General features: G+C 38.9%; 1 protein-coding gene across 16 annotated transcripts in view; it reads left to right on the forward strand.

Moving 5' to 3' along the window:
• Nucleotides 1-26,999, forward strand: part of LOC122541861 (calcium-activated potassium channel subunit alpha-1) — an 847,529-nt gene that overhangs the window by 665,384 nt on the left and 155,146 nt on the right. For 10 of the 16 annotated variants that reach the window (XM_087982321.1, XM_087982312.1, XM_087982313.1 and 7 more), the window contains exons 16-17: nucleotides 13,690-13,758; nucleotides 22,275-22,361. In XM_087982321.1, coding sequence (XP_087838447.1) covers nucleotides 13,690-13,758; nucleotides 22,275-22,361 — 156 coding nt within the window. Of the gene's footprint in view, nucleotides 1-13,689; nucleotides 13,759-17,902; nucleotides 17,915-22,274; nucleotides 22,362-26,999 lie in introns of all 16 variants that reach the window. The other 6 variants (XM_087982311.1, XM_087982314.1, XM_087982315.1 and 3 more) reach the window with 1 other exon arrangement.

Genomic DNA, 26,999 nt, shown 5'->3' on the forward strand with positions numbered 1-26,999 from the left:
CTCTTCTCCTCTCTGGCAATTACTGCTCCTTATCCATTAGTATATATAATTAAAAGTCTTATGAATAACAGTTACACATTAAATGTGACAGCCTATACATTTAATCTGAGAAAGAGCTATTTGAAAGGAGCAAAAAAATTATCCATCAAACTTTTCTGATTGGCTCCAATAACTGCTATCTGTCAAGTTAACTACACTGATTCACTCAAAAATGTTGAAGTAATCCTTCATAAACCAACAGTGAAAACCATTTATTAGGGGAACACAGCAGTTATGAAAATCTCTGCATTAACCCCAGTTACTCAAGAAAAGGGTTATTTTCTAAAATTTAGAGACATATGAATATAGGAGCAAAAGTTGGCCATTCGATCCATTTGAGCCTGATCTATCTTCAGTTTAAAGTAGTGCTGGAAAAGCACAGCAGGTAAGGCAGCAACCAAGGAGCCAGAAAATCGATGTTTCAGGCAAAAGCCCTTATTCCTGATGAAGGGCTTTTGCCCGAAATGTCAATTTTCCTGCTCTTCGGATACTGCCCGACCTGCTGTGCTTTTCCAGCACTACTCTAATCTTGACTCTAATCTCCAGCATTTGCAGTATCCATTTTTGCCTATCTTCAGTTTAATCAACTCTGGTTTGTTTATGTTTGATATTACACATTCATTTCTATCCTCAGTAACCTTTGATTCCCTTGCCTAATAATAACCTATCTGCTTAAAATATGGAATGAGCAAGGATGTCCTCCTGCAGCTATCTGGAATATTATGTGCAGTTTTGGTCTCCTTACCTAAGAAAGGATATACTTGATATCAGGAATGCAGTGAACACTCTCCAGACAGATTCCTGGGAAGGCAAGGTTGTTACATGAGAATAAATGAAGTTAACTCCAATATCACACTAAAAAAAACTGTTTACAGTATTCTAGGTGTGGTCTAATTAGTGGCTTGTTTAGTTTCAGCAAGACTTCCTTTTTTTCAAACTTTCCATTTCCTTTAAAATAAAGGGAAACATTCTATTTGCCTTCCCTATTACCTACTAGACTTGATTGCTAGCTTTTTGTGATTCATGCTTAAGGACCCCCAAATCCTTCGGTGCTGCACCTTTTTGCAGTCTTTTCCATTTACATAATATTCACTCTTTAATTTTTCCTGCCAATGTGCATAATCTCTTATTTTCCCATATTGTATTCCATTTGCCAAGTCATTGCCCACTTGTTGCAGAACGCTGTGGAGGCTAAGTCATTAAGTGTATTTAAGACAGAGAGAGAAAGGTTCTTGATTAATAAAGGGATCAAGGGTTATGTGGAGAAGACAGGAGAATGGGATTGAGAAACATATCAGCTTAATTGAATGGTGGAGTAGATTGGATGGACCAAATTACCTAATTCTGCTCCTATATCATCTGGTCTTTTGGTCACTCATTTAACCTAGCTTTTAGGGGTGGCACAGTGGCTCAGTGGTTAGCACTGCTGCCTCCCAGCGCCAGGGACCCGAGTTCAATTCCTACCTCGGGCAACTGTCTGGAGTTTGCACATTCTCCCCCTGTCTGCGTGGGTTTCCTCTGGGTGCTCCGGTTTCCTCCCACAATCCAAAGATGTGCAGGTCAGGTGAATTGGCCATGCTAAATTGCCCATAGTGTTGGGTGCTGAAAATGTGTTGCTGGAAAAGTGCAGCAGGTCAGGCAGCATCCAAGGAACAGGAGAATCGACGTTTCAGGCATAGGCCCTTCTTCATAGTGTTGGTGCCTAGTCAGGGGTAAATATAGGGGTCTGGGTGGGTTGGTCTTCGTAGGGTCGGTGTGAACGTGTTGGGCGAAGGGCCTGTTTCCACGCTGTAGGCAATCTAATCTAATCTATATTCTGTTGACTCTGTGTCTTTCCATCTATTTTTGTGTCATTTACAAAGTTGGTGATAGCATATTCACATCTTGTTAAGTAACCTTATGTGTAATTCATATTGAATGCCTTTTGGAAGGCCAAATACATTGTATCTGTTGGTTCCCCTTTATCAATCCTGCTTGTTCCCTCTTCAAAGAATTCAAGTTAATTTGTTAGGTATGATTTCCCCTTCATGAAGCCATGCTGACTCTGCTGGATTAGATTATGTCTTTCTAAATTACACCGCTATTACAGTTTTATAATAGACACTTACATTTCCCCAGTGATAGATTTTAAGTTAACTATAATTTTCTCTCTCCTTCTTTGATTAAGGTTGTTTTGTTGGCTGTTTTCCAATCCTCTTGAAATTTTGCAGAATCTATAGATTCCTGGAAGATTACTAATGCATCTATTAAATTTGTAGCTACTGCCTTCAGTTTCTGAGGTTGCAAACCACCAAATCCAGGGAACGTATTGGTCTTCAATCTAATTAGTTTCCCTAGTAGGTTGTCTCTAGTGATTGTTGTTATATTTATTTCATCTCTTGTATGTTGATTTAGCTTATTTTTAAAGCTAATAGTGTCTGCTATAAAGGCTGATGCAAAGTATGTATTTAACTCCTCATTATTGAAGGAAAGATGGAAATGCATTAGAGGAGGTTCAAAGAGGTTAACTAAATTAATCCCTGGAATAAGTAATTGCCTTATGAAGATAGATTGGACAAGTTGGACTTGTTTTTCCACTGCAGTATGAAAGAATTAAACTTCCTGAAAGAGCTGAACAGGTGGATTGGAAAGGATGTTTCCTCTTCTGGCTGTGTCCAGAAGTAAGGGGCACAGCTTTAAAATGAGAGCTTTTAGGAGGCCATTTTAAGACAAATCAGGAGAATTTTTTTTCTCAGAAAGTTGTGCATTTTGGAACTCTGCTTCAGAAGGTGGTGAAAGTGGTGTAGTATGAACATTGGAATTAGGTGCAAGCTCGGACCATTCTGCCCATTGAGCATGCTCTACCATTCAATCTGATCACGGCTGATAGAACATAGAACATAGAACAATACAGCACAGAACAGGCCCTTAGACCCACCATGTTGTGCCGAACATTTGCCCTAGCTTAAGCACCTATCCATGTACCTATCCAATTGCCGCTTAAAGGTCACCAAAGATTCTGACTCTACCACTCCCACAGGCAGCGCATTCCATGCCCCCACCACTCTCTGGGTAAAGAACCCACCCCTGACATCTCCCCTATACCTTCCACCCTTCACCTTAAATTTATGTCTCCTTGTAACAACTGTTGCACCCGGGGAAAAAGTTTCTGACTGTCTACTCTATCTATTCCTCTGATCATCTTATAAACCTCTATCAAGTCACCCCTCATCCTTCGCCGTTCCAACGAGAAAAGGCCTAGCACTCTCAACCTATCCTCGTACGACCTATTCTCCATTCCAGGCAACATCCTGGTAAATCTTCTCTGCATCCTCTCCAAAGCTTCCTCATCTTTCCGAAAGTGAGGCGACCAGAATTGCACACAGTACTCCAAATGTGGCCTAACCAAAGTCCTGTACAGTTGCAACATCACTTCACGACTCTTGAATTCAATCCCTCTGCTAATGAACGCTAATACGCTATAGGCCTTCTTACAAGCTCTATCCTTTATCTCAGCCTCAAACTTGGGCTTTCTCCCCATAACCTTTTAATGGCTTTGGTGTATTGAAGTCAATCTGATTTTTTTAATATAGTCAGTGACTCGGGCTCCACAGCCTTATGAGGTAGTGAATTCCACATGTTAACCACCCTCTGAGTGAAGAAATTGCCACTCATTTCAGTCATACATTTGCAACCCTGAATCCTGAGAGCATGATATCTTCTTTGAGACTACTCCCCAGACAGGGAGAAACATCATCCTGGAATCCAGTCTGTCTAGGCCTGTCATAACTTTACTCATTTTGTTAAGATCCCCTTTATTCTTCCAAACTGCATTATTTTAGACCCATCCCTAGCTGATCTTGATAAGGTGGTGGTGAGTTGCCTTTTGAACCACTACAATCCATTCATGTGGGTAGGTCCTCAGGGCTATTGGGGAGGGAGATGAGTAGGTTGGAGTTTAGAAGAATGAAAGGTGACTTTATTGAAACATGTAAGATTTCAAGGGGCTTGACTGAGAGATTTGGAAAGGTTATTTGCCCTTCTGGTACATAAATCATGATTTCAAACTCAGGACTCGCCCATTTAAGATAGTAATAAGAAGGAATTTCTTCAGAGTATAGTGAATCTGTGGAATTTATCACTGCAGAGGATCGTTCAATAAGAAATTCAATGCTCGGATTTTCAATGAGTAAGGGAATTGAGATTTATGAGGAAAGTGGAATTGAGGATTATCAGATCAGCTTGATTTCATTGAAGGGTGAGCAGATTCAATGGGCTGAATGGCCTACTTCTGTTCTTATATCTTTTGGTCTTACAGATCGTGAGACCAACACTGCAGACAGTGTTCATGACATAATCTCACCAATGCCGTGAAGGTAGCCGCTACAATAAAGCATCTTAATTCTTTTAACAACAAGTCCCTATATTAGTTTGTTTGCATTGCAATAACTGATTGCTAAACATTACTGGAAGAACATTAGACAGCTATCTTCTTGACTAACTCTGAAAACTGACATAGAGCACTAACTTGATACTTAATATGAAGTGATATTTTCTGTTGGAGAGGGTAATGAAATTTAATGTTGGAAAATGAATACAATAAATATATCTACTATAGAGAGTTAAGAAGCAGAAGTAAAATAAATCTGGACTCAAAATCAGACAGCTGTATCTTCTGTCTAGAATAAATAGTTATTTTTCATCCAAATATGTCACGAGCAATGATGGGTAGGTCGTTCAGTGATTGCCATGGTCAGGGCAAAGGTGACCATGAATATAAAGGGTGAAACAAATTCAATTGAGCTCAAGACATGGAATCGGATTGGGCTTCCCAGTGCAAGCAGAGTGTATGAAAGCAGTTAATGTCTCAGTATGGTAATTACAGTTCAGATTTTGGATTTCCCCTCGGGAGTAGCTGATTACTTTATTACAAGAGTCATGTTCATATACCAAACAACAGTCGCCTTGTCATGGTAATGGCTGCTTGGAAAATTCGCATCATCTGTTCTCATGGGGTTAATGAGATTTAAACAAGGAGGGGTTGTTATTGTCGACTAATGATGCACTGCCATGAGGAAGTGATGATCAATGAATGCAGATGTTCTAATGAGATTTAGGAATCGCCTAAAAATCTTCACTTGACACATCGGTTTTGCCTAGAGACTCAATTATCCTGTTTTCTAGTTTAAATTAAAGAGACCTCATTATTCACACTCTCATGTCCTTGCTAGTGTTAGATGGATAATGCTATCCAATTCTCTTTAATTAAGCCCTATGATAATCAATATGTCCTCTTGTATATTGTTGCACAAATTAATCCATGTTAACATTAGTGTAAATACAGCTGTTTTATGGAATCATGTTAGGAGCAAGATATCATTAAACAGATGAAAAGTTTTAAAATGTAAGTACTAGAGCTGATTACTTTCAAAATGCAAAATTGATTCATCACACCTTGTCAAAGAGTCTTCAGCCAACTGATGTGGCTTCTGTGCTGAACATCCAAAATATTTAGTTAGATAACCTGCTTCGGAATTGTAGAATCTATAGAGTTACCTCCAAATTATTTTACTACTAGTACATAATGACCTGGATTTTGCAGTTGTACTGATGATAAAACTGCAGCATTCACAGTGTGAAACTGACAGCAACTTGTGGCGCTCACACATGCATAGTCAAATGCGGAAATCAGAAACTGCTGTCAGTGATTTCCGCCTTTTCCATAGAGAATGCGATTGAAGTCGGAGCAGGTGAAAATTAATTATAATCATGCAAATTATTATAAGCTTCTACTTTTACATGTGGCATCACTGTAAAAATCCTTGAAACGTTACACCTTGTTCAACATGTGCATGTGGAGTTTTAGCAAAATATCAAATTCGTAATTACTGTTCAACAAACTCTCTGGCCCTGAAAAGCTAATTTTATATCTGTTGAATGTCAAATAACTCATTTATGAAGAAAATATTCTATAGCTTTTGATAACCTTTTAAAAGCTTTATGACATTTAATTTTTTATTTTAATCTCATTTGTATATCCTTGTATTTATTTTGTTCTCTGTAAAATTATTAAAAATTAAAGGGTAATCTGTGCTTTTAACTTTACGATTTTGATATCTGGGATAATTCTTAAATGTGACTGGTTGGTTAAGCTGCTTGATTACATCACTGATAGTAGAGGCAATTGTTACATATGAGCTGATGCTTTAATATAAGTAACTTTGAGAAAAGCAAAATCCCTGCCACAAAGAGCACTCAATCACAAGGTTAACAATCAGCATTATGCCTGTCTCTGACCATGAGTTTGGGTTATTATCTCTGCTTATTGTATGTAGTGTTACGACAGCTGAGATGGGGTGATCAGCTCCCACATTTTTTTGACACACTCTCAGGTTGCAATAGATACATTTTTAAATGCTTGGCTATCCCACTTCAATTAAAATATAATTAGTCAGGTCAAAATGAAGCTGAATTCCAAGGTTTTCTTGAGAGTAAGAAGGAACAATTATATGGGCTGGGAACATAGGAACTGAAGTAGGCCATTGAACCTGCCCCACCATTCTGCTTCATGATGACCTTCTCCTCATCGTCATTTTCCTGCATTATCTCTATACCACTTAATGTCATCAGTCTCTAGAAACCTATTGATTCTTACTTAAACATGCTCAATGGTTAAACCTCCACAGTCCTATGGGGTAAAGAATGCCAAAGATTCACCACCCTTGAAGTGAAGAAATCCCTCCTCATTCCAATCTTAACTGGTTGACCCATTATCTTGAGAATATGTTTGTGGTCCTAGAGTCGCCAGCCAAGGAAAACATCCTATTTATATCCACCCCATCTAACCCTGATCATATTTTATAAGTTTCAGTTAGATCACTTTGCATTCTTCAAAACTCAAGATGATACAGACCAAATTTTCTCAACCTCTCTTCATTAATCTGGCAGACAATCATTGAATGCCCTCTGTGATAAGTATATCCTTCCTTAGTTAAAGAGACTAAAACTGTCCACAAACACCAGATGAGTTTTCACTAAAGTGCTTTTCAACTGCAGCACGACATCTTTATTTCTGTCCTGAAAATCCTGTTAAAATGAATACCAACGTTTACTTTTCTAATTATTTATGGCACCTCTGTGCTAGCTTTTGGTGACTCATGGAGAAAGACACCCAGATCCTTTGGACACCAGCATTTCCCAACTTTTTCCCATTTAAGAAATATTCTGCTTTTTTTGTGTATCAAAGTGAGTAACTTCACATTTATTTATAATGTATTCCGTCTGCCATTTTTGGTACATTAATTTAGCTTGTTCAAGTCCTCTTGAAGCATTCTTGAAAACTGCTCACAACAATATTCCCCTCCAATTTGGTGTCGGCAGCAAATTTGGAAATATTACAATTGTTCACCATATCCAAATCTGACTAGTTGTGCATCTAGCATAGATGCTTGCGATACCCCAAAAATAACAGCCTGCCATCCTGACAATGATCCAGTTATTTCTGCTCTCTGCTTTCTATCAGTTCATCAGTTCTCAATCCTAACTTGCTGTGTGGAACCACTGGAATGAGGAGGGATTGCTTCACTTCGAGGGTGGTGAATCTTTGGCATTCTTTACCCCATAGGGCTGTGGAGGTTTAACCATTGAGCATGTTTAAGTTAGATCTCAATATGTTTGGAGACCAATGACATTAAGTAGTATAGAGATGATGTAGGAAAATGACAATGAGGAGAAGGTCACCATGAACAAGAATGGTGGGGCAAGTTCAATGGGCTCAATGGCCTACTTCAGTTCCTATGTTCCTATCTCATATAATTAGAGTCATAGAGTCAGAGAGATGTACAGCACAGAAGCAGACCCTTTGGTCCAACTCATCCATGCCAACCAGCTATCCCAACCTAATCTAGTCCCACCTGCCAGCACCTGACCCATATCCCTCCAAACCTTTCCTATTCATATACCCATCCAGATGCCTTTTAAATGTTGCAATTGTACCAGCCTCCACCACTTCCTCTGGCAGCTCATTCCACACATGTACCATCCTCTGCTTGAAAACGTCACCCCTTAGGTTTCTTTTATATCTTTCCCATCTCACCTTGAACCTATGCCCTCTCACCCTAAACCTAAACCTAGTTCTGGACTCCACCACCCTAGTGAAGAGACCTTGTCTATTTACCCTATCCATGCCCCTCAAGAATTTATAAACCTCTATAAGGTCACCCCTCAGCCTCTGATGCTCCAGGGAAAACAGCCCTAACCTATTCAAATTCTCCCTATAGCTCAAATCCTCCACCCTGGCAACTTCCTTGTAAATCTTTTATGAACCGTTTCAAGTTTTACAACATCTTTCCGAAAGGAAGGAGACCAGAATTGCACGCAATATTCCAATAATGGTCTAACAATGTACAGCCGCAACGTGACCTCCCAACTCCTGTACTCAATAGTCTGACCAATAAAGGAAAGCATACAAAACGCCTTCTTCACTATCCTATCTACCTGCGACTCCATTTTCAAGGAGCTATGAACCTGCATTCCAAGGTCTCTTTGTTCAGCAACACTCCATAGGACCTTACCATTAAGTGTATAAGTCCTGCTAAGATTTGCTTTCCTAAAATGCAGCACCTTGCATTTATCTGAATTAAACTCCATCTGCCACTTCTCAGCCCATTGGCCCATCTGGTCCAGATGCTGTAGTAATCTGATGTAACCCTCTTTGCTGTCCACCACACCTCCAATGTTGGTGTCATCTGCAAACTTACTAACTGTACCTCTTATGCTCGCATCCAAATCATTTATGTAAATGACAAAAAGTAGAGGGCTCAGCACCGATCCTAGTCGCATTCCACTGGTCACAGGCCTCCAGTCTGAAAAACAACACTCCACCACCACCTTCTGTCTTCTATCTTTGAGCCAGTTCTGTATCCAACTGGCTAGTTCTCCCTGTATTCCATGAGATCTAACCTTGCTAATCAGTCTCCCATGGGGAACCTTGTCGAATGCCTTACTGAAGTCCATATAGATCACGTCCACCGCTCTGCCCTCATCAATCCTCATTGTTACTTCCTCAGAAAACTCAATCAAGTTTGTGAGACGTGATTCCCCACGCACAAAGCCATGTTGACTATCCCTAAGCAGTCCTTGCCTTTCCAAATACATGTACATCCTGTCCCTCAGGATTTCCTCCAACAACCTGCCCACCACCGACGTCAGGCTCACTGGTCTATAGTTCCTGGCTTGTCCTTATCACCCTTCTTAAACAGTGGCACCACGTTAGCCAACCTCTAGTCTTCCGGCACCTCACCTATAACTACTGATGATACAAATATCTCAACAAGAGGCCCAGCAATCACTTCCTTAGCTTCCCACAGAGTTCTAGGGTACACCTGATCAGGTCCAGGGGATTTGTCCACTTTTATGCATTTCAAGACATCCAGCCCTTCCTCCTCTGTAATATGGACATTTTTCAAGATGTCATCATCTATTTCCCTACATTCTATACCTTCTGTGTACTTTTCCACAGCTAACACTGATGCAAAATACTCGCTTAGTATCTCCCCCATATCCTGCGGCTCCACACAAAGGCTGCCTTGTTCCTTCTGCCACTCAAGAAAACCTTGGAATTCAGCTTCTTCATTTTGACCTGACTAATTATATTTTAATTGAAATGGAATAGCCAAGCAATAAAAAATATATCTATTGCAACATGAGTGAGGGGTTTTTAAAAGTGGGAGCTGATCACCTTTCTTCAGCTGTTGTAACACTACATACAATAAACAGAGATAATAACCCGGGCGGCACGGTGGCACAGTGGTTAGCACTGTTGCCTCACAGTGCCAGAGACCCGGGTTCAATTCCCGCCTCAGGCGACTGACTGTGTGGAGTTTGCACATTCTCCCCGGGTGCTCCGGTTTCCTCCCACAGTCCAAAGATGTGCAGGGTCAGGTGAATTGGCCATGCTAAATTGCCCGTAGTGTTAGGTAAGGGGTAAATGGAGGGGTATGGGTGGGTTGCGCTTCGTCGGGTCGGTGTGGACTTGTTGGGCCGAAGGGCCTGTTTTCACATTGTAATGTAATCTAATCTAATCTAAACCCAAATCTCTGAAAATCTGAATACACTGCATCTACTAGTTTCCTTTGTTCAGATTTAAGTCCCTTGTTTCAGAATGAATCATGTCCCATTCAATCATAGTGTAAAATTCACTATTTCCCAAAGGTACCTTTACAAAATTATTAATTTGCCCTTTCCCATTACACAAAACGAAATCCAAATTGCCCAATCCTTAGTTAGCTCCTCAATATACTTTTCCAGAAACCCATCTCATACAGTCCAGGAATTCATCATCCATAACTTTAGAACTGCCATGATTAACCCAGTCTGTATGCAAGCCACCCATTATTACCTACCAATCTGAAGAATTAATAAAAATATGAATCAACACACAATAATAGGTAATATGCTTTAAAAATAGACAAGAAGAATAGCCTACACAGTTTTTAAAACATCCTTAGAATCTTTGAAGTGTTAGATTTTTATCTTGAGGCCAGTTTAATTGGCATTCTGCAGCATTTTAGATTTAGATTGTAAATTTGTGATAAATAGCTGTTGTCCCAAGTTGCTTTGTTGACAGGCACTGATGCAAAATTGAGAGAGATGGGACTTGCAGTGTCCTTGCTGATTTCAATTTAGATTTTGTTTTCTTTCTTCTTCCTGAAGAAGAAAGCTGCTTCCTGAAATACAGTCGCTTTGTAGATTCCAGTGCCTGGCATAATTTTTTCAAACTGAGTGATTTACTGGTGACTTTGATTTCAATATGTAGCTTTCAGAAAGGTGCATCCAGAGATCCAAATCAGAATTACAGTATCTTTGGTAATTATGTTAATTTTGGCTCAGACTGATGCTTGTTTACTGATGGTTATGAACTTGGCACAAACTGTTCAGGTAGCCAGGGCAACTATCTTCGGTTAGTATTTATCTTTTTAAAACATCTGTTTAATCCATGAAGGTCTCAGGTATTAAAATCAGATGCTGAAAGTTGAATATCAGTCACCCGTGTTTACCATTACTGTAACAGTAGAAATAAATTTAAATATATTTATTCATTAACAACTAACAAAATATTAAATTATGACTACAAATATTTACTTTTGTATTACCTTATGTTGCATAAAATTTAGAAGGTGAAGAGGGCATCAAATTGAAGTATTTTAAATAACAAGGTAAGCCAATAGACAGACTGAGAAAGAGATTGAAGAAAGATTAGATTAGATTCTCTACAGTATGGAAACAGGCCCTTCGGCCCAACACCGACCCTCTGAAGAGCAACCCCCATCCAGACCCATTCCCCTACCTCATATTTACCCGTGACTAATGCACCTAGCACTATGGGCAATTTAGCATGGCCAATTCACCGAATCTGCACATCTTTGGATTGTGGGAGGAAGTCCACGCAGACACAGGGAGAATATGCAAACTCCACACAAACAGTCACCTGAGGCTGGAATTGAACCCAGGTATCTGGCGCTGTGAGGCAGCAGTGCTAACCACTGAGCCGCCATGTCTCTGGTAGGGGCAGAATCCTATACATTTTTAAAATGAGTAAGTGTTTTCATACAAAAAGAAATGTACTTGTAAAAAGCTATCTTCCAAAAGGTTGCTGATGTTTGGTCAATTGAAATTTTGAAGTATATGATTGACAGATATTTGATACGGGAATGAAAGAATGTGTCGAAGAAAGGTAAATGGAGCTCAGATGGCGATCAGCCATGATTGTAATTTGAGCATGGCCTGCTTTTGTTCCAATGTACTTTAATACTACAGTCATCTTAAAGACTGTAAAATAGTCAATGATGGTTAAAATTTCAGCATGCGTAATAATTATGATCGACTTCAAGATTAAGTTGATGATTAATTGTCCATTGAGTTTTATTTCTATTTCCTTTGAGATAATTTTATACTGTGCAAAAAGAAAACTTGTGTGGGTTCAGCTGTAAACATTACATTAATGACAGAAGTATTATAAATTATAAATTTAATTTACACTGATTTTTCTTCATACTTGGGTTCAATATTTATTGCTTAATTAATAATGATTGTACGTCTAATAAAAATTGATTTTCACATTTTTTATCAGTACGTGTAATAGAATGACTGCAATTAGAAGCACAGTGATGGATGATAGGACCAGAGCTGGAAATATTTTCTTTCTTGACACATAATGTGTGTTAATTGACAAGCAATGTTACTATACACTATCAGAAATTATACATATTATCCTTTTTATCTCTTAAATGATTCTTTGTTAAGGAAGTAGTTATGGTTTGTTTAGCATAAGTTTTGAAGTTCATATTTGACCCAAATGCATTTATGACAGTCTCTGTCATTGTGAAAACTACTTGCAGTTGTCTGAAAAACGACAAATGAAATGAATCAGTTTATTTCAGACTGGTGTAATAAGTGTACTCCCAAATTTACGTAGACCCTGCTTTTGACTTGATGTCAAATCATACAGCCTGGCCTTCAGGTTGATTCTCCACTCTGTCCAGCCATTGATATTGACGAAATATGCTTAATGTGGCTCTGAGTCAAAATCACATTTTACACTGGATTGATCTGCAAAAAAGCATTTCCCTATTACTTTATCAAACTTGGATAATATATTTTGGAGGAGCAGTTGGCAGAACCTATTTGTATTTCCTGAGTACACCACATTCTCGGTCCTGATTCTTGCCTTCCTCCATACCTCCATTTGTGACCCCATGACCCAATCTCTCCCATCTATAATGTCATCCATTTAGAGTCAGAGTCATCCAACATGGAAACAGACCCTTTGGTCCAATTAGTTCACGGCAACCATGTTCCCAAATTAAACTAGTCCTATTTGCCTGCTCCTGGCCCATATCCCTCCAAACCTTTCCTATTCATGTGCTTATCCAAATGTCTTTTAAATGTTGTAACTGACCCTGCATCTACCACCTCCTCTGGCAGTTCATTCCACACATAAACTACTCTCTGCGTAAAAAAAAAGTTGTCCATCATGACCTTTTTAACTCTTTTGCCTCTCACCTCAAAAATATGCCCCCTAGTTTTGAACTCCCCTATCCTCGGGAAACAACTTGTGCAGTTCACTTTATCTATACCCCTCATGATTTTATAAACCACCTACGCTCCAGTGATAAATGTCCTGGCCTATCCAGCCTATTTTTAGAACTCCACTCCCAGCAACATCCTGGTAAATCTTTTTGGAACCATCTTCAATTTAACAATATCTTTCCTATAAAAGAGCACCCAGAACTTCACACGGTACTCTAGGAAAGGCCTCACCAGCATCCTCCTCCCAATATGACATGCCAACTCCTCTACTCAAAGGTCTGAGCAATGAAGGCGAGCGAGCTATTTCTATTAGCTCTGGGGAGACGAGTAGAACAGTCTAAGCATTAATATCTGTACAGTTACATTCTTGTTACTCAATGGAGCAGGAGTTGTCTTAAATCCCTTTTGATTCATGCTCCTCCAACTGAGCATTTTTATAACTCTCTACAGAACTTGAATGAGATCAAAATGATTCCGTTACGTCAGAAACTTCAACAATTTTCAAAGTATATTTCTGAAATGGTTTTACCTGCCAGAGTTGTAATCACATGAGGTGACTGCTTCTTTATCTTCCATATACAGGCTGTGTTTTGTGAAACTTAAGCTGTTGCTGTTAGCCATAGAGTACAAATCGGACACAAGGGAAAGCAGGTGAGTACCACAGCCTTTGTTGTGAATTGTGAGTATTAATTTCAAAGGCTTCCAAATGGAAAAAAAAGTCAAGAGAACATTAAATGTTGTCAAAAGTTTTCAGTTATTGCTACAAACTCAGTATCTTCTAATCCCATTTCACATTGGCAATTTCAATCTGACTAAAAGTCAATTTGCCATATTGGTTGCAGAGTTCTTGGTGGAGTTGAAGACAAACTAAAATGGAGCTGCACAACTGAAATGAATACTGTGATGTCTAATTCTCCTGATGTCTCACACTGTGAAAAATTAGTTCTTTCAATGGCATGTTGATAAAGTATTGTACCCATGAGTATTTCACATAATGTCAACTACGATGACATCAAATATCTAAACATTTCTTCAAATCTCAGAATGTTAAATTTTGTTGTCATTATCAGTATTGTCCCACATAGTTTACTTGTTACCCCAGCTCTCACATTTCTATGAAGTGATACACAATAGATGGTTAGTTCCATTTTTCACAAAAATATATCGCTACCAATCTCCCTACATCTTTTGAAAAGCCTACCAAATCTATCTTAAAAATAGTCAAATAAAGTTGATACAGAAGGCAAATCAACTATATGACTTGCTCATCAATGACTCTATTTATATTGTATGATGGAGAGAAATAAACGCCTACGAGAGGAGAGAATGTGTAAAGAGCTGAGAATGGGTCATGGCTACAGTCAGGGAAGAGGAATATGAAAGGAATAATAATAAAAAGTAATATGCTTTTAGCATGACAGCCTCTGAAAGCTGTTGTTCCATAGTGGCACTGATCTTACTAATTTGTCAATATGGATCGAAGACAGTCACTGATACAGAAAACAAGATACCTTCCTTTGTGGGTGGTGTCCATTGAACTATTCAGGCTTATAGCTCAGCCCAGCCTTTAGTGCATGTATCATCTTTCCTAATCAACCTGTTCAGATATATTATTACACACCTCTGGAGCAGGTGGGGCTTGAACCTGGGTCCCCTGACTCAGCGGTAAGGACACTACTTCTGTGACACAAGAGCCATTAGGTGTAGGTGCATGTAGGTATTTCAAGTAACCTGTTCTGACACACCTCTGGGGCAAGTGGAACTTGAACATAGACCTATTGGCTCAGAGGTAGGGACACTACCACTGTGCCACAACAGCCACTAGAGTACTTTTTTTTCTCTCTAGTCAACCTGTTCAGGGATGCCATTAAATCTTCCCTGGTCCAGAGGAAAGGATGCTACCACTATGCCATAAGAGTCATTAGAGGTTTTTTTATTTAACCTTTTTTTTCTAATCAACCTGTTCAGAGAGTTTATTATGCACCTCTGGAGCAGGTGATATTTGACCTGGGCCTCCCAGTCCACAGGGAGGGACATCATCACTGTACCCCAAGAAGGCTCAAACAAATTCTGTTCAGAGAACTTATGACACATCTACAGAGCAGGTAGGACTTGACCGCAAAGCCTCATAACTCAGAGGTCAGGACACGATCACTGTGCTACAATCTCAGACAATTAATAGCCACTGAAATAACTGCAGATGCTGGAAAAGCTCAGCAGGTCTGGCAGCATCTGTGGAGAGAAATCAGAGTTAACGTTTCGGGTCCAGTTACCCTTCCTCAGAACTCAGGAACGAATTGTTATTCTGATTTCTTGCTACGGATGCTGCCAGACCTGCTGAGTTTTTCCATCAATTTCTGTTTTTGTTTGTAATTAAGAGCCACCAACTGTTTCTTCTTATCCTTAAGTAAAGACATCAACCAAATTATTAATGTGATTTACCAGACATTAACATTATTTCCAGTGGGAATATCATGACCTTTCTGAAAGTACACAGTTAGTAAAACATATTCGTCAATAAAATTATCTTGATAGAGCTGAGCAAGGTTAATTATTAATGCTTAACATCCTTCTAATTTAGCATAATTTTAATCAGAACTGTCCTTGCATTTCAAAGCTACTTCCTATACATAGTCATTTAGTCCCCACTGGCACCTTGATTGATGGTAATGTGCTAGCTAGGCATTGATAGCTTTGAAGGTTTTGTGTTGCATACATGATCAGGAAGGTCTTGCTCAGTAGCACTCAGTGTTGCAATGGGGTAATGGCCACTGTGATAGACAACATTTATGTGCTCTGTGAACTCAGTCCATCCCATCCAATGCCACGTTTAACCATACAAAAGTCATCTAACGTTAGATTTGAACTGGCAAAAAGGAATGATACATCTCATCAGGTGAATGCATTTCAGATATAGCTGCCCTTAAGTGTGAAAGGGAATAAATGGTACTGATTTAAACTCATTAACACAGTGGAATCCACTTAATGGAAGCAGCTTCATGTTAAGCAAACTGTTCTTTAATCCACTTATTTGCATTAAGCAAACATTATTGATTCAATGCTAATCCCAATTAGCTGTAATATGCATTGTAGATTCTCAAAGAACTAAGATTACATACCCATTCACAGCTGTGGATATGTATTAGGTGCTAAAGTGGAGACAATCATTCGAATAGCTCCTTCAAATTGGGTATATTGCCTGGCAGCGACTGATTATGCAAAGCTGGTTGAAATAAATTGCTGGCTGTACGTCACTTCTTAAACACTACCCAAAGTGTACTAAACAGTACTGAAACAAACTGACGAGAACAGGTCAGTTAAATCAGTATTGTCGTTTAGGTTAGGGACCAAGATAGCTTCTATTCACAAGCTATGAGGCCTTCAAAGGCAGTAGGTGAGGCTAAATTATTGTTTCATATTCATGTTCAATCCAATTTTCTGCAAGAAGGGTCATTAAAGAGTCTGTACGTTACAGTTCTTAAGCTGTTATGTTCATTGAACAGACAGAATATTAGACTGAATGTACTTAACACTGTAATTCCTTTCACTGCCAGTAATGAAGGGTTCACAATGCTCAAGTAAATGCAGTCTTTGTTATCAAAAGATAATCTCAAAGATATTCAATTGAAGAACTTTATACCTCTCTAGAGTAGTATTGCTAGGTATTTGTACTGGTAACTGATCTTAATTTCATTTAAATGTGATATTAACCTTCTACTCAATACTGCATACATCAGACACCAGTAAGACATAATGAACTGCTCACATGAAAAACTATGTATCAACCAATGCTAATTAGCAAGTCTAATCAGCCTCTCACTGTCATTATATGTGTCCAATGTTATATGCCAGCTTAATGTAAAATACATTTGCTGTCCACTCTCTTCCATTAAAATATGATTGATTAATTCTATGTTATAGAAACTTTTACAAAGTATAAATTTAAAGTAATTAGGTTAAAAAGGCATCTTAGGGCACTTTTCTAGGAAAAATGTTGGGGAAGCACAGCAGCTCATCCGGCTAAAAGAGACTAGGTTAGTGCATAGGTTGGATGTTTATCTTTAACCAAGCAATTTTAGTGAATGGTCACATCAGAAATCTCTCCTCCTCTTTCAGGTGCAGATCAGGCCACTGAGCATTTCCAGCACCTCCTGCTTCTTGATTCATTTGTTATTTTTCTTCAAAGTTTATGGGAGATTTTAATAGTAAGGCTAATTATATTGTTTAATTTGAGAGCACATAGGGATCATTCAAAACACAACCTCTATTCATTTTTTGTTTTGTTGGAGTGAAGTAAATGTGAGAAAAGATGCAAGGAAGCTTGATTAGCTGTCAAAGAGTCACATTTATTAAAACTCACAACTATCTTAGCCAAACATGGTGTACTATGTAAATATTGCAAAGTAGCATAATGAATGACCAACAAAAACAGAAATTGTTAGAAAAGCTCAGCAGGTCTGGCAGCATTTGTGGAAAGAAATTTGAGTTAATGTTTTGGGTCGAGGGTCCCTTCATCAGAACAGTGAATGACTAAGACTAATGCCTATACCCGTTGGAGTGCACTAACTCATCTCCCTAATTCTTTCACATCACAGAGAAAACAGTACAAAGTTCAAACTTTGTGTTTTTGTTACTAGGTTTCCTTTTTGCGTTTTGTCACATTCATGTTTTTAAAGATGAAGAACTATTTTGTTTGTCTTATGTTTGCCAAGTTGGAATGTTTCCTTTGTTTTTTGTTGCAAGTTGTTTGTTCCTGCCACGTTGGTTGATTGAATTGTTTTCTTGTTGTTTACAGAGGTGCCAAGCGGTAAAGCTTTCTTCATTTGCTTTCCAACCAATCTGAACTTTCCCTTCAATTCTTTAAACCTTTCAGCTTTGGGACATATTTCTTAGCTTATTCCTTTTTTCTCTCAGCAAATCAGCAGGGTGATATGAAAACACATCAGATAGTTAACATTCGACATCCTTTTTTTTATAGTTTCTTTGCGAACAAAAGTGATATTTGTATATATTTTTCCAGATGGTCCTTCATTCTCTGCTATCTCACGGATTGTGTTTCCAGTCATTCCCTATTAAAACCTTTGCTGGCATAAAGTTTTATTCCTCCCCATCCCCCATAATGATGCAATATAAATGTCAGTCAGCCAAGGTGTTATTATGCTGTCTGGTTGTCAACGTCTTCAACTGATGTCTTACCCATTGTCTGTCTTCACATTTTTGTACATCAAAACAGTAGTTCGTGTTGTTTGTGAATTAATTGAAATGAAAGGGAAAAGTGAACAGTCAAAAACTTGATTCATTAGCTAATTAATGAATTTGAATTTTTTTACAATTATAATTTTAAGATGCCCTGGTGGTAACTGATCGCACTCAATGTTTACACAGTCAGATCACTAAATATGAAAATATATATTTCAGAAGCAGTTTTTGTAATTTCTTTACAGTTTTACTTGCTTCAGCAAACTTGCAGGTTGTCTCCTAGCCCACTGTAAAAGACAGGCCCTTGTCATTTGAGCCCATCTCCCACCCCTGTTTGTTGCTTGACATTGAGTGAAATATTAATGCATGAAGTAAATTAATATTTTTGGCAATATCTTTTAGCCCAAAGATACCAAATTTATTCTTTGATTTTTTTTCATGATTTTTGTTTTTTCAAGTTGCATTCAATTGCTAACCCAACTAGCTTAGTAGCTACTTGCTTATTCTCTTTTTTTTTGTCCCAAGAATTCCCCTTCTTTCCCCCAATCCTACTGACCTCCTTCCTTTGTCTGACTCCAAGCTCGTGTGCAGTGGTATATGTACAACAAAAGTAAGAGGGCTTCCAATGCCATTCAGTTAACTGCAATCACATGTGGTTTGCAATGGTTGTTCCTCTACTTTTGAAGGTGTTGTTCTGTGTTTGTGGTGAAAGCATGTCATTGCCACGTTTAACTGAACTCTATTCGATACAAACATAAATTTGCTTTCCGGGATTTTTCCTTGATTTTTCTTGTTAAAATTTAATCTGTTAATATGTCACTCTTGCACCATATGAATAGTTTGCTGATACATGGAAATCTATACCGAGACTTGGTTTTTATTAATTTATAATCTAATTAGAATGCCAATTGAATATTAGATTGAATCTGATGTCTGCAGAACTCTGATTTCATAAAGAATGAAACACTTATGAGAGTACAGGGGCACATACGCCAGTGTGCAATGTATATGCGCGGTCATCTAAATGATAAAGACACATATTAGAACTGTTCCATTCAACCCAGCAATACAAATTATGGCAGGATAAAGATACAGCGACATTTTATAAATAATAACACACAAGTGGTATTATTTTACAACATGGATATTATGTATCACTTTGTATTGTTGATAAATTTCATAATAAATCCAAGAAGCACAAACCATTTTCCCGAACCAGCTTTTAGAGATACCATAGTGTCTGATTTAAAATGTATATTTCATATTTTCCTCTTTGAGAAATTACGTACAGCATCTTTTAACATAATATTCTTTGTTACATCTAGTAATAATGCAAGAAATAAGGCCCACATGCATTTATTTAGCAAAAGCATCAACAATAAAATATGTTTTAAAACAAAAACTGTTAGAAAGTATTAAGAATGAACCATGAATTGAACATATCTGGACTCAAATGTTCAAAACTTCATGAACTAGGCAATTAGAACACGTGATCATCGTTAGAAGCTGGGCTATTTCCCAACAATTGGAGGCCAGTGCAAATGAGTCCCATATTGAAGAATGTTCATTGTGTCAAACACTTTGAGATCTTTCAACAATGTCATAAAGTGTGAGATAAATAAAAGATTTTTTCATTTACTGCAAAATTATTTTGTTTAGAATAAATCACCAGTTTCTTGAAGTCAGATATTCGCAGCTTCCCAACAATTCAGGACTTGCACAGTGGAGAATTCAATATGTTTTATACCAGAAGTGAAACAATAACTTTTAACAAGTGTAGAAAAACAAGTACATGAGAATTACCAACTTAATAAAGGTGGAGGAGGAGGGGATTGCAGTTAGTTGGGAGTAAAAGGTGAAGAAGATATTAGAAATAATGAGAAGCTGCAGTGACAGAGAGAAGGTTTATGGGTTAAGTAATTTGTGACTGCTTAATAGCAAATCAAAGACTACTAAGTAGGAAAGTAATCTTGGTGAGATAGTGGAAGTGCATTAAGCAAACATAGAAATAGCTAGGAAGATAAAAACTGCATGCAAGAAAATGGGGGAATTGAAAATGAAAAATCAATGTAGTGAATCTAGAATAAGAACAAAAAATATCCAGAAAAATCATTAACTTTGATGCTGATTGATCTGTTTGGTTTCATATTTTCTCTATATTTAGGATAAGTGAAATTTGACTTTAAAACAGAATCACCATTCCATTTAGAAATATTATTGCATTAAATGATGTTAGCAGGTTTACTTTGAGAGCTGTTTTTTATTATTCAGAAAGGAAAGTGAAGGGCCAAGATCCATTGTGCAGGGTTCCAGAAATACTTAAAACAGTAGGAGGCAAGGATAATGTAAATCAAAGGAACAGCAGCTAGTTGATGAATGATTCTAAGAACAAGGCAGAGGGAATAGGAAGATTTTTTTTAAAAAAGAACTGAAATGCCTGGTATTCTCCTTAGACTATTGAAGAATCCTTGTGGAATTTAGCTGTATCTATGAAAGGTGATGCTGGTATAATCTCAGCAAACCAAGAGGTGAGAATGTGCCCCTATCGATAACACTTGTACATCACCAACTGCAAGGAATCATCCCTGGAAGCAATTTAGGTCTTGCTGTGCTTTATTTGTGAAGATCCCTTATCTTGAGTGTGCTTTCTCTATTGCTAGTCTTTTTCATGTTTTTTTTCTTCTTGTCAACCAGTAATCAAAGCCTTTGGATATGAAAGTAGAACTATATAGAATCAAGTAGTGTAAGAGTGCCCAGAAGAAAGAGCTGGATAAATATTGTGAACAATTGGGATTAAAGTAAGATTTATTTAAACACAGATTGGGATTCTTGTCGATAGCATATACCAGCCATCTCTTTCTTTTGGGTCAGCTACATAATTTAGCGTGCAATAGTTATCAGTTTGATGTGTATTACCTTTAAAGAATTATGACTTACTTTAAGGTATTGATAAACTGCAGTTCATTAATGATATTACACAGAACTCACATTGTTTTGCAATCACAGGGGAACTAACAAACTAATGAAACTTGTTTGCTTGACACTGCAGCTGTCCTGGTAAATTATTTGTGAATAGTAGCTTCACCTTAAGGATACAGGGCTAGATTTCAGTCCATACATGGTGGTCACTCAGTGAAGAATCTTTTCCATTTCACCAGAATATTGCTGTCAAGATCTTTCTTGCCTAAGTAATGTTGGTTGGTTCAAATATAACTGTTTTGCCTATCAAACCCACATCCAATTCCTAAACCATTTTATCAGAAGTTATTCAAGTGGAAAGTATCTGATCGCAACATATTATCATCAGAGGTAACACTCAATAAAAACTAGAGTTCACTTCAGACATCTCCTCCTCTTAACCAGCTCAAGAGTAATGGGGAGAGCTTGACAAGAAGGTTTCTTGGGACCTTGTCAGTTGGGGAATGTGTCATCATAACAGCAAGAGGGAGCAGGGTCCTAATCAAAATAGAACAAAAAAAAATTGGCAAATTAGAACAAGTAGGTTTGCAGCAAAGAAAAGCACTACTTCTGCATAGAGGTAAAGCAGCAGTCACCCATCAAAAAACATTCATCCTGAAAATTAACCTTTAAACTGCACTTTTGAAGTCAGTTCAGACACTGTGATTAGCAATGAGCTACATCACCCAGATTAAATTTAAAAGCCTAAGCTTTGCTTTGTTATCAAAGACTTTCAAATGAGCTAAAATGAGATTTGTTTAAGGGTGTATGTTTTGAAGCAGATGGTGCTTTGCTTATCTTAATATTATGGGTCTGATAAACAAGCTCCTTTCAGTCATTAATTGAATCATTTACAATCATCTGTCAGAATGTGCAGATCATGTAAGAGAGTTTTCAATTGCCGTGGGAATGTTTTCACCATTCCCCTTTGAATCACTTACTATCAAGACAATGCTTTTCTTCAGCTGCAGGTAACAGAAATTTGGTGTTTTTCTGTTTTCACTGAGTAGCATACTAATCAATCCTGGGAACCACATCAAGATCCATGAAGGCACATTGGGATTCTTCATTGCAAGTGATGCCAAAGAAGTGAAAAGGTAATTGTTTGATTGAGATCCTTGGAAAATGAAAGCAAATGTAATCTGTTTCCAATTAATGATGAAATATACCAAACAATATTTAGTCCCATATTTTTGCTTTTTTTGGAATAGTGAGAAATCAAGTCAAGTCTGAGAATATTATTACTTGTAATCCAGCAACTCACTTTTTATGGGAAGAAAGCATTTTCATAAGTTAGGATGATAATTTTTTAACAGTTTGGCATTAATTCCAAAATGTTCTTCAGCATTCAAATGTTAAAGGGATGGATGTAAATGTGAACTGTCCAAACTTAATAAAAGCAGCTGGGAGTTTTGTTGCTGTCATGGCAAGCAAGATGGCCAAGTTCATTTGTCTGCTCGTAATGTTGCTCAGACACCATTATACCCGATGCTTAATCTGTCTTTGTCAAAGCCACCACTGTTAGCTTTGGAAGGAATGGAACACAGTGCTGGGTATAATCCCATGAGAAGATGTTCTTAGACAATGGTACTCTGATGAGTTGACTGTCTTTGTGGAATTTCATGGATCAGAATCTTCCATGCTCCTGGCTGGTATTAGAACTGTGACTATTAGTGCCAGTCAGAATTTTTATAGAGGCAGAGTGGGATTCAAAAAAATTCAAAGCTCTTTCTTTTTTAAGTGATGTATCAGAAAACCAGTGAGCATAATTACAAAATTAGGAAGGGATGGAATCATATTCTTGCAGCAATGGATGCCACAATATTGCCAGAGATCTTCTGCAGAGAATCTGGTGAGTTATTTAAGGTCACTTGGTCATGTATAACAGGGTCAAGATAGAGAGCAAAGCTCGTTCTACTCAAATCCAACAATGTGAATTGCTTCAGTGCCAAAAACTAGGAACAGAAGTAGACCATAGGGGCTGTTGAGCCAGATCTGCTGTTTGATATGATCATGGCCAATTGTGAGTTTCAGCTCCTCTTTCCTCCCCACTAGTGATATCAACTGGGTCCCTGTGAAATGAGAGAAATCTGTCTGTTTCAGCCTTAAAGGTATCAGGGGTAGACTATCCATCACGCTCTGGGGAGAGTATTCTGGAGATTCTCAATCCTTCGAGGGAAGTGTAGGAAGGGTTTGGAGGGATATGGGCCGGGTGCTGGCAGGTGGGACTAGATTGGGTTGGGATATCTGGTCGGCATGGACGGGTTGGACCAAAGGGTCTGTTTCAATGCTGTACATCTCTATGACTCTATGAAGTGTGGATGTCATTGGCAAAGCTAGTATTTATTGTCCATCCCAGATTGCCTGTGAAACTGTGCTGATGAGCTGTGCTGTGCTGATCTTTAACAAGGCAGTCTGTTAGGAAAGGAGTACCAGGATTTTTAACCAGTGACATTAAAGGAGTAGTAAGATATTTCTGAATCAGCATGGTGAGTGACTTGGAGAGAAACTTGCAGGTTGTGCTGTTCCCATGTATCTGCTGACTATCACTCTAGATAGTAGTGGTTGTGAGTATAGAAGTTGTAGTTTAAGGAGCCTTGGTGAATTTCTGCTGCGCACCGTGTGGACGGTAGTCACTACTGCTGCTGCTGTGCCATTTGAAAGGTTGCAGGGAGGGAGAGCATTTCATGTTCATGGATGTGGTGGGAATCAAATGGGCTACTTTGTCCTGGATGGTATCATGGAATGTTGTTGGAGCTGAAGTCATCCGGCAAATCAGGGGTATTCCATCACACTCTTGACATGTGTCTTGTACATAGTGGACAGGCTCTGGGGAGTCAGGAAAAGAGTTACCCACTGCAGGGATTCTCTGACCTGCTCTTGTAGCCATAGTATTCATGTGTCTGGTCCAGTTCAGTTTCAAATCTGTGATAACTCCAGGATGTTGTTAGTAAGGGTTTCAGTAATGTTGATACCATTGAATGTCAAAGGGTGATGGTTAGATTCTTTCTTCATGGAGATTGTCATTGCCTGGCACATTTGCAAGCATAAATATTACTTGGCAATTGTCAGCACAAGCCTTCATATTGTCCAGATCTTGCTGCATTTGGACATGGATTGCTTCAGTATCTGAGGAGTTGCGAATAGAGATGAACATTGGGCAGCCGTCAGTCAACATCCCCACTGCCTACCTTATGATGGAGGGAAGACCAGTGATGAAGCAGCTAAAGATTATTGGGCCTAGGATACACTGAGGAATTCCAGCAGCGATGTTCTGGAGCTGAGATGACTAGCATCCAACAACTACTAACTTCTATTGTGCTTGGTAATGGGACCAACTAGCATTGAGGTTTCCCCTGATTCCAATTCCCTCTGTCGCTTTGGAAGGGCTCTCGACCACACTTGGTCAAGCACAGTGTTTATGTCAAAGACCATCTCTCCTCCTTGGTCCATGTTTAAACCAAGGCTGTAATGAGGTCAGGAGCTGAGTGGTCCTGGTGGTGCAGATTATTGCTGAGTAGGTGCTGCTTGATAGCACTTCCATCACTTGACTGATGATCAAGTGGAGACCAATAGGGCAGTAATTAGCCAGGTTGGATTTGTCATCCTTTTTGTGAATGGGACATACCTGGACAATTTTCCACTTTGTCATGTTGTAACTGTCCTGGAATAGTTTGCCTAGGGGTGTGGTAAGTTTTGGAGCACATGTCTTCAGGATCTTTGCTGTAATGTTGTCAGGGCCCACAGCTTTTGCAGCCATCTCTTGGCATCATATTGAGCAATTCAAAATCACTGAAGACTCTTATCATTAGGGAATCTCTGGAGGATAAGATGAATTATTGACAGCTGGCCAAAAATTGTTTCAAATATTTCAGCATTATCTTTTGCCCTTGATGTTCTGGGCGTCCCCTTCATTGAGGATGAGGATCTTTATAGAGCTTCCTCCTCCAATTAGTTATTTAATTGGCCACCACCGTTCACAACTAGATGTAGCACGACTGCAGAGCCTACCTTTGATCTGTTGCTTGTGGGATCACTTAGCCCTCTGTTATATACTGCTTATGGTGTCTGGATTGCAAGTAGTCCAGTGTTGCAGATCCACCAGATTGACACCTCATTTTCTTCAATATGCCTGATGTTGCTTCTAGCTTGTACTCCTGTGCTTTTCATTGAACTGAGGTTGATTCCCTTAGCTAGATGGAAATGGTAGAGCGGGGGATAGGCTGAGCAAAACAGTTTTTGATTATGTTTTTGTACAGTTCTACTGCAGCTAATGATTGGGAACACTCATAGCTACCCAGTCTTGAATTGCTAGATCTGTTCAAATTGATCCCATTTATCATGAAACAGGAAATCTTCAATGTGCAGACTTGATGTGGCAGATGCATCAGTGGCAGGCAGATTGATGAGCATAAAATCAAGGGTGTTTTTCCTTTTCATTAGTACCTTCACCATCTACCAAGGAACTAGTTTAACAGTTATGTCCTTTAGGACTCAACTGGCTTGGTCAGTAGTGGTGGTGTTGACCCACTCTTGTTGATGAATATTGAAGTCACTGATACAGAGTACATTCTGCTCTCTGACACCCTCAGTGTTTCCTCCAAGTTACGTTCAGCGTGGAGAGGTACTGATTTAATAGCTGATAGTGAGTTGGAGAAAAGGAGGAGGAGAGGGGACCTAATTGAGGTATACAAGATAATGAGAGGCATAGATAGAGTCGATAGCCAGAGACTATTTCCCAGGGCAGAAATAGCTAACACGAGGGGTCATAGTTTTAAGCTGGTTGGAGGAAAGTATACAGGGGATGTCAGAGGTGGGTTCTTTACACAGAGTTGTGAGAGCATGGAATGAATTGCCAGCAGCAGTTGTGGAAGCAAGGTCATTGGGGACATTTAAGAGACTACTGGACATGCATATGGTCACAGAAATTTGAGGGTGCATACATGAGGATCAGTGGTCAGCACAACATCGTGGGCTGAAGGGCCTGTTCTGTGCTGTACTGTTCTATGTTCTATGCAGTCGATAATAATTAGTGAGAGATTTCCTTTACTATGTTTGACCTGATGTCAATACTGAGGACTCCTAGGCTAACTGCCTCCCAACTGTAAACCTCTACAGCACAACTGATAGGCTGCCCTGCTAGCGGGATAGACGTAGTTAGGGATGGTGATGGTGTTATCTGGGATATGGTCTGCAAGGTATGATGCCATGAATATGACCATGTCAGGCTATTGCTTGACTGTGAGGAAGGTTTGTCCAAAGTTTGGCACATTGCCCCAAACATTAGTCAGGAGTTGACAAAACTAAGTTTGCCATTGTTGTTTCCGATGCCTCGGTTAATGCCACGTGGTCTATCTAGTTTCATTTATTTCCTCTTCTTCCCCCTAAATGGTGGGCTGTTTTCTGGAGACTTGTCCATGTTTTGGGTCTCCTGACCAGAAGAGCCAATCTGTCAGCATCCACCCCATGAAGCCCCTCTAGAATTCTGTGCGTTTCAATGAGATCACCTCTCATTCTGAAAATCTTCAGAGAACACAGGCCCGATATTTAGCCAATGCCATTCAGCGTAGCACTAAATCTTGAATTTGGTGAAGAGCTGAGAACTGAGTGAGAGCTGTAGATTGGCCCCTCATGCTGTTCCTTTTTCCAACCTTCCTAGGGAAAGAGAATTCAGGACTATATTCCAACAAAGCATTAATGATTGTTAATGCCTGTTATGATGTATCAACCTTTCA

This window comes from Chiloscyllium plagiosum, unplaced genomic scaffold, assembly GCF_037043375.1.
Source record: "Chiloscyllium plagiosum isolate Xiang-an unplaced genomic scaffold, Cpla_swu_hap1 HiC_scaffold_43, whole genome shotgun sequence".
NCBI lineage: Eukaryota > Metazoa > Chordata > Chondrichthyes > Orectolobiformes > Hemiscylliidae > Chiloscyllium > Chiloscyllium plagiosum.